Raw genomic sequence first — 11,485 nt, 5'->3', positions numbered from 1 at the left:
CTAGTATATATGTTTTTTTTCCTTAAAGTGTATAAATGGGATTTGATGGCATGGAGGTGTTACCCCTATGTATTCACAAATAGTAACTTAAGTAGTTCAGTACTACTTTTTTTCCTGTACGTGGTATCTTAATGAGATTTTCCTGCCAGTTAGATATATACACCCCTTTTACCCTATCTTTCTATCCCGCAATATTCAGTAAAATTCAGTTCTTTAGTTTTCACACTAGTGCTGACATGAATGTGATTATGCAGCACCATGCCACTTGGAAGGCTGCCAGCAGCGGGGGTTGAACCTAGGACTTTTGATTCTCAAGCATGCTGCAGATACAATTCCTAAATGTAGGGCAACATGAGATAGGCACAGTTGCTTGGAAAAAAAGAGAACGTAATTCAGAGATACTGCACAAGGTTCTTGTGCTCTCCCACTCTCATTAGTGTATTCTTAATGAATCTTTATACGTGCTGGCCCACCCTTCTGAATAAAATCTAGTGCCCTAATAGGAATAAATCTGTCTTATGTGTACACCAACTGCCTCTGCTCTATACAGCTTTCCTGATTGGTGGTGGTAACTGTAATACACGTAATTAGCTAGAATGTATCATCTGCCACTTGAACTAAATTTACATTAAATAGTTGGTCATCAACTGCAGCACTTCTGAACTACTTTCTCTCAGGACAGTACTAACACGTATAAGCAGCCTTCTTGCTTCCATTGCAACCATCAGGGGAAGAAAAGTATCTTCTCAGAACATACAGTCTACTGACACAAGCTGTGTGGTTTTAGTATTTATTATACTATCAAAAGTATAAAACTGTACAAAATACAAAGGCAGAATGTGGCAGTGTTTTCTTTAAGCTGTCAAATCTGTACATGCTTTCAGGTAACTTGCTTGATTCACCGTAATTAAATCCAACGGGTTGTATTGGGTGCTAGGAAATTTTGAGGTACCATCCCGCAAAAAAAAAAAAAAAAAAAAAACACACCACACCTCAATAATTTAGTTTTAAAGAAAATACTTTGTCTTTTAAAGAAAACTTCCAGGTGAATTTCCTAATGAATTTTACACCCTTTATCTTGACGTTTAATGCCTCTAATGCACCTTTACTCCAAGGGTTAGAGTCAGAGAAAGGATGATAAGAGGTAGTTCTCCATTTATGTTACCTTAGAAATGTCAAATCTTGTTTTTCACATTTTCAGTAGAGACTCAGCCATTATACAAGGGTCCATTCCCTTATTGTAAGTAAAAGGGAACACAAAATGTATTTCCTGGTATAGAGCTTGTAAGATTAACAACAAAAAAAAGGAGGGGAAGGGTAGTGATGTTCCTGTTCGAAGACCCAAAAAGTTCTATCTCCCAGTGCTTTGCATGTTTTACTTTTCCTTAGAAACAAAACTCTCAGCTTTACTGGTTGTCCAGCAAGACTTACTGGGGTGTTTTTTTGGGTGGAAAGTAGCAGCAGCTGAACTAGCCTTTCAGAGCTGATAATCACACTTAGAACTGGTTACACTGCTTGCTCTGCAATGTTTCGATGCCTTGTCCACTAGTTTTACAGTTTGAAATAGTAAACCATATGGAGAAAGGATGCAGGTTGTTGAAGCTCTTTTAGATCTAATATGACAGGAATCATTGCCCTGTTGTTAAAAACAGGCAAACCATTTCGGCTGTTAACAATCCCTTCTCCCCACCCCCCCTCCAATGTGTTCACACTGTATTTCTGGTTGCTCATCACACAGCAGAAGCAAGCTACCTGTGAAAACAGAATAACAAGATCTGCATTTCTGATACCTCAGAAAAGCACAGGAGTTTGAAATCTTTTCAGGACTTGGTACTTGGATGCATAAAATCCATAGGTAACTTCTCCACAGTTCCCCACAAGCTTCTGCCTGTTGGGCCTATTTTTTTCAATGCCCTATTTGTTGCTGTGATACTCTCACTAAACCTGTTGCCCAGCCCAGGCTATAGTGAATTAAACTACATTCTTTTCTGAATAGTTTTTACCTGTGCTTGAGACTGATTAAACATTTGCCAACCGTAAGTTAAGTGCTTTAAAAAAAAATCATTTGAGAACACATACCAAGGCTGTTAACTTCCCAAAAGTTTCAGCAGAGCTCAATACCATCTCTGAGAGGAGACAGCCATTTTCATATACATACATACATATATTTTTTTTTATCAAAAGCACCATGAAACAATTCCTTCCTTTAAAGCCACAATGATGTCCTGTCAATCTCCAGCATTTTCAAACTGTGGATAAATATGAAAGCAGAACTCAGAAGACGCTGCTTGAGTTAGTTTACATAGTTTTGTTTTTCCTGCAACAGACGGGTGAGGTCCACCTGTATAAGACATTCCTCCTTGTCTCACATCCTGAGGTCGCTACTGCAACAACTTGGCACAGCCAGTCTTACAGCTTCTGCATTTACTGTGAACTGTAGGCTCCTGCAGCTAGTAGCAAGTTTCTGCGGGTAAAATGAAGGTGTACAACTGGGGTTGATTTGGTCATGTATGTACCTAGTAATAAGTCCTGTGAGTTTTCAGGCAAGTTTATATGTCCAGTGGCGGTAGTAAAGTCATCAGTTTCTAAATCTTCAAATGCTTTCACGGCATCCCACAGCCGAACTGTGTTATCCATTGAACCTTTAAAAAAAAACAGAAACAATTTAAAGTCTTTTCTTTTATGTACATAAAAAAGTTACAAGACAGCAAGTCAGTACAACAGGAAAACAAGCAGCTCAAAAAGCAGGTTTACTCAAAACTGAATATTTAATGCCCTCAACCAAGGAAAACATGCTCTCATCCAAGGAAACAGTTTTAACAAGCCTCAATCATAGTGAATGCACGTTACAGTTCTCACAATTGCAGCCTTGGTCCAACCACTTCTTGTCTGCCTTAGAGTTATTTCTGACTGCAGTTTCCTCCCCCTGCACTGCACACAAACTCAACCTTCACTCTCATCTAACTTGGTAATTTTACCTGATGCTAAGATTTCCCCATCTCTACTGAATCGAAGCGCATAGATAGTGTCAGTGTGCCCTTTCAATTCTCCAACCATCAAGCCATGTCCAATATCCCACAGCAGAACTCTGCCATCTGTCGCTCCAGTAGCCAGGAATCGTCCATTAGGAGAAAATGCCAACGAATGAATTGGTCCCTAAAACAGACATTAGAGGGGAGGAGAGCCAAATTAGTTAAGCCTCATCATTTTCAGCCAGTCAAGCTGTATTCATTCCGAATGCTACTCATCAGAATCCCACCACAGAAATAAAGTCACTTCCACACAATGAGCGATGTGCCTTTACCTTATGTCCAGTGAATATTCTTACACAATTCCCATTTAGAACATCCCAGAGCCGTACAGTCCTGTCTGCTGAGCCAGTGGCAATGTAGTTAGAGTTGGGATGAAATCGGGTACATGTGACATCAGCAAGATGGCCAGCAAATATTCGTAAAGGCTGGTAGTGATCTGTTGCCCACAATCTGAAAAAGAAAAGCTTATATTAATATAGAGAGCCATAATAACATTTAGAATCTATTGCACAATGATGAACAAAAGGATGTAATTAAGCAGTGGTTTCTTACTGAGCAGTTTACTGAATTAGCAGGATCTGTTCTGGAAAAGTACACTTTTCAGAAGGGAGAAATAAGGCATATTCTGTCATGGTTAGTTAACAATGAGAGAATATTTGTAACAGCCAAATAAGAGGACATTATTTCTGACATGTGTTGACTAGGAAAAAAATACATTAAAACATTCATTTAGCTTCTTAATTCACATGAAATAAATTTTATTTCTTTTTATAGGTTAAGCTGGAGTATATCAGCTAATCACTTTCAGGGTTAATTCACCACAAAACTGACCCTGACAAGTAAAGAACTCATCTAGTTTCTTACCGAGCCACTCTGTCATGTCCCCCTGACACAAAGTAATACCCATAAGGCGAGAACTGTGTATCCCATACTGGATAATTGTGTCCTTTATATCCCACCAAACACGTGAACGTTTGGAGACTCCACAACCTGACTGTGCCATCCTCAGAACAGGACAACAGATAGTTCCTGTAACAAAACAAAGTATAGAATGTTGCACGTGAAACTTACAGACTGTACAACCATTGCATAAACTCTGTAAGAACTCTACAATAAGAAAAGCTGGGCACTGGGCAGCTGCTCTTTAGCGTGTCACACATAAACGAGCATTTTGGTGAGATAAACAGTAAACAAGAAGAATCCAGCCCTATACCCTTATGCCCAAAAGAGAGACATTTGAATGTTGATGACTAAGTCTGACGATATAGCAATAAAGGGAGGGGAAAGCTAGTCTTTGCTCAGGAACTCAATTTATATAGTGAGAAAGAAAAAAAAAGCAGTAAATTGTTACACTACGTTACTTTAAAAAAATCTTAATTCGTGATACAACTAAATGACAAGGTTCCCTGAAAGAGAATTCATACCATGTTCACCTTCTCAATTCATAACTACAGATTCTATATTCACATTCCACACAAAGTTTACTTCTCAACTCTGTTTTTGTGATGGCTGTCTCATGTAGCCACTTGCACAGGAGCTATATTTTGGACATTTAAACCTCCTCTATACTGTCCGGACTCTCATAATTACATAATGTTCTTTAATCTCTTGTTTTAAAGAATATAAGAGAATTGCTTTAACCTGGAGAAAGCCGGATTAAGAAGCGTTTGCATCTCAGAGCATACAATTAAGACTCAAGCCAAGTAAGCTAGTTAGCTTGTAAACTTATTTTACCTATCAGGACTGAAGCTGGTGCCATAGACAGGCCCGCTGTGACCATACAAAATCTTCAACTCACTGGCTGTTTTCTCATCCATGATCCTCTCCAGGACATCGTCTGATTCTTTGTCGATTAGACTGAGGTCTGCAATATTTCAAAGTTCTCATATAATAAATGCCAGAAGTTCAAAGACAAATGCCATGAAAATAAATATTTTCTCTAAAAGAGGCAAGTACATCGTGAACAGGACAAAGCACTTTGGATTTTTTTTTGCTAATTTTGAAATTAAATTTGCTAATTTTGAAATATACAATGGCATTTACAACACTTTTACTGTTGTAAAAGGTGAAAATAACGTTTTACACAAGTAATCACTCTCTCAAATCTTCACTAAGAGATAAACTAATCCTAATGGGTGCTGTTTTTCATACATACAGTGTTCAGCCTTGAGACACACTTCATGAGATGCCATATTTCTGTGTCTTTTCCCAGAAAGCTAATATACTACAAACATGCTTTTCAATCAGTTTTGACAGCTGCATACCACAAAAAACTTAAAACAACTTTCAACCTGTAGGCTACCTTTTGCTGAACATCACAAACACATTTCAGTTAAATACCAAGACTAAGAACCGTTCCCTTGGTATCTAGCTTCTAACAGAACAGACGGCAACATACAGAACAGAATTAAAGCAGCCTGGTTTTCACAAATTTGCCTAGGTGTTGCGGTACAGGATATTTTCCTTCATCCTTCTCAAAGTCCCACCCTTTAACTTTCTCCAGAGTACCTCTATTTTCTTCCCTAGATCCCCTGAACCCAACTGTCTCTTACACCCTATAGTTACCACCCAGTCAAGAAGCAAGATGGCTATTTCCACACTATTTACTGCTAGTTCAAACTCTGTGCTGACCACCTAGCAGCAGGTGTACACAACCAGATTTCTCATACCTTTAAAAATATATACATTTCTAATGGCAATACATAAGATGCAATCACACATCTGTGCACATATTGTTTCTTTGAAGTGACAACATCCAACTGCTGAAAGCAACTCTCCTGACACAGATATCTTTCTCTGTTCACAGAAAACACAGGCATCACAAACAATACATGCTCATTTCAAGTGTTTTGGTTTTAATTACCTGCTGCTGCTTTCACACTACGTAGCTTTTTCGGAGTCACAGACCACACTCTTACTGTAGAGTCAGCAAAGCCTCCTACAATCATGCTAGAGTCATCTGTAATATCCACTGCAGTTAGACCCTATGCACAAAATAGCCGTTTATGTTGTTTGTATCCTTCACGATGCATTTCAAATATTAATAAATCATAAATACTAATAAAAAAATAACTCTAGTTAATTTCAAAAATAAGAAAAGAGATTACTGTGGGATAAATTGGACAAAAATATACATGTATTTGAAATAAACAGATAAAAAATCTTGCACCAAAATCTTGCACCATAAAGGCATATAAGCGAAGCACAGTTAATGCTGACAAAGCTGTACTTCTTTCCAGTATTTTGGTGCAAAATATCTACTGTATTCTGTGGAATACACTTAGGACCACATAGGAAAAGTGGAAAAAGAACTATTGCAATATCAGAGCAAATCCAAGGAATGTGGAAGTGAAATCATTTATTAAACTACGTTAAACTTTCCAATGCTTATTCCAAATATTCTGATAAGCCCTGTCAACTCTGTTAAGTCTTCTTTCTTAATAAAGGTGTTTATCATTTTGATTCCCTCTTTCATTTTACCCAACGTCTTCTTTTACCAACCTGGTAAGCATTAAGGAATGTGTAGAAGCAGATGGAGGGCAGGCACTCTGGGCCAAGACGCACACGTCTGGCAGCTTCCTTCACATTCATTACTTTATCCAGTTTGTCAGAGTCTTTCAGTTCAGGCAGAGGAATTCTACAAGCACACATTTTTACGAACTAAAAGCACCTTCCAGATTGTCAGTTTAAACAGAGAAAGAAGAACCTTCCCATGCAACCCTATACTTCAATACTCAAATAGAAAAAAAAAAATAATTTGGAAAAATAAAAGACTATGTAAAAGATTATCTGATGAGAAAAAGAGGTAATAACTTTACAAATTCCAGACAGGCAGCGGAACAAGGTAAGTAATGAGTATGACCTGAAAAGATTAGCAGGCAATCAAATAAAATTTTATCACGGAAAATCTAGATCGACGTGAAGGGCAAAGGCAGAGGGTTTTATGCTAAGCTTTCCATAACCTCCCTTAGAAATCTTATGGCTAAAGCTGGCTACAGCTGAAATGGCCAAAGAGCTAAAAATGTCATGTAACCAGCGATGCAGACTTGGCATGACAAGACTGGATTTAACAAGACTTCTCTACACATCATTCCCTTGGTACCTGTTTTGGGGAGGAGCATTAGGGTCTTGTTTTTTACTTTTTGATCCTACACTATCTTTTTTAGGTTTTTTCTTCTTTGGTTTTCCTTCCTCATTTTCTCCTTCTTCATCTTCATCATCCAAAGGCACATCAAACTCTGGTTCTTTCAGTAAGCCAAAGAACACCTGCAAGCCAAAAAGATAGGTATGATGCAAAACCGTAACTGCTGTTCTTACTGAAAACTGATTTTTGAAATGGAAACTCTTTAATGTTACAGTCAAACAATAGAGCTGCCCCTTTAAAACTGGTACGTCTAATATTACTGCATACACTACTGTTAGCCTGGAACAAGTGTAGTGCATGTTCTACTGTTTTACCCACCAACTGATCTGGAGAACTCTAAATTCTCCCCTTACCTCCCATAAAGCAAAGTCCTTACAGCTTATATATTTTGTCAAGTACTGTGACATTACACTATCAAGATCTGCTTGAACAGTCCTTGCAGTAACAACTGGCAGTAAGAATTACTGCTGTTGTACAAGAGGAAGCCAAAGACACAGGTGTCCACGTTAAAACTACAGAGTGATTCAGGAGTTTAAGTCCAGGTCAGCGAACAGAATACAAAGTTGTCTCTCACTGGGATTCAGCAGTTTCTTCTACATGACACATTTTGATCGCTCTACTGGGGCCAACAGCTATTTGTACAGTTCTTTTCCTTTTTTCTGTTCATGTTGTCTTTTAAGATCTCAAGTGAGAATAGTCAGTCTAGACTAAGTAAGGTGTCTTCCTGAAAAACTACTCCAGAACCGTTCCAATAATAAAAGCACAACAATCTTTCCCTCCTACCTTTGCTTTATTTGCCTCTCGTTTTGCCTCCCCAGCCAAGCTTCCAACCATGGCATCTATCTGTTGTTTACTTCGAGGCATTCCATCAAAGATATCAATGTAGAGATGTTCCTGAACAATGTTCCAGATCTGATTGTTCTGCTTTTCCTGCAGATGCCTCTTCAAGAGTTGGTACGAGTCCCGGGAAATACGCAGCACAAACTTGCTCGTTCGGAAATCCAGCATGGTCTCGTTACCTTTCATATGTTCTTTTTTGGTTAAACTAGATAATACCCGGAGGTCATCCTGGTAATAACACTCCTGATCCCCATGAAATCTACAGGAAAAACAAAAAAAAACACATGATAGGAGATGATGTTCTTGTAATAAGTCTTGTAAGCGCACATTTATTTACATCACTTTAACATAAAACATGTAAGTACCACTTGGACGCTACTAACTATATATGGGATTATTTTTCTAATAAAATCAATTTAATCCAGGGGGGAATAGATCAGTGACTTAAACTGCATACAGCAAAAGTATTCAACAGGAGAATCACAGTGAAATGTATATGCACAAAGGGTTGCCTGAAGTAAATAGCTACACTAACATGTTTATTTACATAAATGAAACCCAAATTTGTGGTATCATGAAGTAGAAGGCATCTCTTATGTATGACTACCTGGATGCACTTAGAGCTGATTCATTATATAAATATGTACATTTACCACTGAGTATGTTTCTCACTCTCCACTCACATTATCTAACAGCTGCCGTTTATCTAGAGAAAACAAGCTTTCCATTTTTATTCAAATCGTGTTATAAAATACTCACAACAGGAAACAGCTATTTGCTGAACTCTTTTTGCTGACTGTACTTGGGGAAGAAAAAGTTACCCTTTTGAGTTGAAGTATTTCATAATCAGTCTGAACCCAGAAAGCAGACCGAACTTAAGTTTCTCCTCAAGCGATAAAGAAATGAAACATAGTAAAAGCACAGAAAACGGTAATTAGCTATAAATTAATTCTTTAAATCCCATTAGAAGAATTTCAATGTAGGTACTATGACATCAGCAAACATAAGATACATTGCTTTGTCATCTCAGTGCAATTTTACACTGCTAGAAAATGAGCCCACAATCTCTCCCTAAAGTAGCATCTTCTCCTCGTTGATACCTTGAAACCAGGTGCCCACCAACATAAAGACTGCTCAAAATCTGCATCATGGGTAGAGTTCAAATGTCGCTTGCACAACTTTCTGACACGGGAGGTTGGGAAAGGATTAAGAACAATTACAGTAATCCACAGAATCATTAGGTCAGGTTTCAAATCCCTTCAGCATTACAGAATAATGCGTACATAAACACACACACCTTAAGCTCAGACTTAATAAAAGAAGCGAACACCAAATAACACACATCAACAAATGAAAATAAGTTACCTTTCAAAAAAAGACTTTGCCTCACTCTCGTGCTGGTTGTAGACCAACTCCAAGTACATGTGCACAAAGAGAGGATAAAACAGCTGAGACAATTCAGCTCGATGACAGTCCAGCGAGCACTCAATGAAGTTTTTTAATCCACTGTAGTATTCCTCGTACAGCGTGGGGTCCCCCTGCTGATTGTAGGCGGATAATACTGCGCTCACATCTGGCTGATCTTCCACAACGCCTCCTCCAACTGCAAAAGAGTTTAACAACAGCTTGTAAGACCACCTGACAGAGCTAGCAAATATACAGAGGCTGACAACAATTCTGCCAAGGTGAGGCACTCGAGGAAAACTGAACATTAAGTCTTGTGCTTGTTCAGCCGTACATTGAAATGATACAATTGAGAGGACAGCAGTAGGTTAACTACACTCCATCAGCCTATTCTCCAAGCACCCTTTACCATTTTCTGTGTTTTCTCTGCTAATAGTTGTTTATAAGGTATTTAACGTAGTGCCTAATTCATCTAAGCTAAGTGGAAAGATGCCACCATCATCACCAGAACCCACTATCTTTACAGCTAAGGCTAGGAACTGTCAAATGAGGAGCTGAACCTTTCCAAGCCTGTAAAATACATCCACTATAACTGTTTTGTTTCTAGTAACCAAACAAATGGAGTTTGTCAAGTGAACAAGAACACAACAGAACCATTACAGGGCGATGATTTTTTGTCACTTGCTAATGCTCCATAGCAGTCATTAAACACGTTCATTGCTTTGTTCTGTGTTAAAGAAAAAAAATACAGTTGACTTCATACTGTACACTTACTTGAACTCAGATACATAAGCTCCCAAAACACTTTTGATATTATCCAAAGCTGCCCTAAGAAACACCTTGACTAAAAGTACTTAGACACAAATTATCTGTAGGACATTTCAAACAGCTGGCAACCCTGTATATGAGAAATGTTTAAAGCCTCCTCTATAATTATCTTATGGCTCTTTCTGTAAAATGCAGCCTGTACGTCAGGACTCTGGTCTTATCCCTGCAGCCACATCCTGGACCATCACCTTGAACTACAAAGGAAACGTTTATCCTCTTGCAATGCTGTTAGCTAACAGGACACACAGACAACGGGAAGCATCCTTTCCTTTGACAGTGCTCCGTGCTCCCTGTAAGCAAGAGATCCCCTACCCTTGGTCCCTTCCTCCAGGAGGAACACCCTGAGAGATCCCAGTCTCTTCCCAAGTTGTGTGGGGGACTGATGGACCCAGGGCTGCCCACCGACGATGAAGCCTAACCCCCGGGGAATGCCACCCTAGGGGATGCATAGCCTGACCCCTCTCCTCGCGCCCTAGAATAAAGAAGAGTCCCGGAGCTTGCAGGAAGCGAGGGCACCCCCAAATTCCCAAGGGGCCCCTGCAGACTGCGGCAGCACCTCCCGCATCCCCCCCTCGGGCCTCACCTTTCCCCGGCGGCACGGTGGCCGCTGCCGCCACCCCGGGGCTGGCAGAGGCGACGGTGGCGACGCTGCCTCCTACGGAGATGGCGGCGGCGGCGGTGACCCGGTTGAGCAGCGCCTCGCTGCCACCCACATCCCCCTCGCCTCCGGCCGTTCCCAAAAGCCCGGCTCCGGCGGGGCTGAGGGCAGCGGCTCCCAAGTCGTCGCCGAGCAGGCGAGCTTCCCGGCGGAGGATCTCCTCGGACTCGCGCAGGTTGCTCCGCCGCAGGAACTGCAGCACGGCCACCAGCGTCTGCCGGTCCAGCGCCGCGGGGGAAGCGGCCGGGCCCGGTGCCGCTGCCTTAGCGGCGGCGGCCGCCGCCTCCCCGCCGTTCCCCGCCGGCTCCCCCTCAGCCGCCGGAGCCGGAGGAGCGGCCGGGGCTGTGGCGGAGGAGGCGGCGGCGGCCGGGGGAGCGGCGGCGGGGGGCTGCGGCGGCGTCCCCGCCTCAGGGTCGGGCTTCCCCGCCGCCACCTCCGGCGGCTCCTCAGCTACCGCCGCCATCTTGCATCGCCCCCCATTCGCCGCCGGCAAAGCGCGGACGCTTTTGCGACACTCAGGGCAAAGGGCCGGGCACTCGCGGCTTCGCTTTGCGACGGCGCCGGAGGTGCTTTACGGCG

At 41.2% G+C, this 11,485-nt stretch overlaps 2 protein-coding genes across 2 annotated transcripts in view; one reads left to right on the top strand and one right to left on the bottom strand.

Moving 5' to 3' along the window:
- Window positions 1–776: 776 nt before the first annotated feature.
- TAF5 (TATA-box binding protein associated factor 5) lies at window positions 777–11,400 on the bottom strand. Its single transcript, XM_084526277.1, has 11 exons — window positions 10,832–11,400; window positions 9,382–9,619; window positions 7,960–8,275; window positions 7,135–7,298; window positions 6,534–6,669; window positions 5,896–6,016; window positions 4,767–4,896; window positions 3,897–4,061; window positions 3,305–3,482; window positions 2,979–3,156; window positions 777–2,642 (listed from the first exon to the last, which is right to left on the bottom strand). Exons 1-11 carry the CDS (start codon window positions 11,367–11,369, stop codon window positions 2,425–2,427), a joined length of 2,382 nt encoding a protein of 793 aa, XP_084382403.1. The 5' UTR covers window positions 11,370–11,400; the 3' UTR covers window positions 777–2,424.
- Window positions 3,644–11,485, top strand: part of NT5C2 (5'-nucleotidase, cytosolic II) — a 100,972-nt gene continuing 93,130 nt past the window's right edge. The window contains exon 1 of the mRNA XM_084526281.1: window positions 3,644–3,649. The gene's annotated coding sequence lies outside the window, so the exon portion shown is untranslated. The remainder of the gene's footprint in view (window positions 3,650–11,485) is intronic.

This window comes from Aythya ferina (assembly GCF_964211825.1).
Source record: "Aythya ferina genome assembly, chromosome: 7".
NCBI lineage: Eukaryota > Metazoa > Chordata > Aves > Anseriformes > Anatidae > Aythya > Aythya ferina.
Note: the sequence above shows the minus strand (reverse complement) of the source record. Positions and strands in the feature narration are given on the sequence as shown.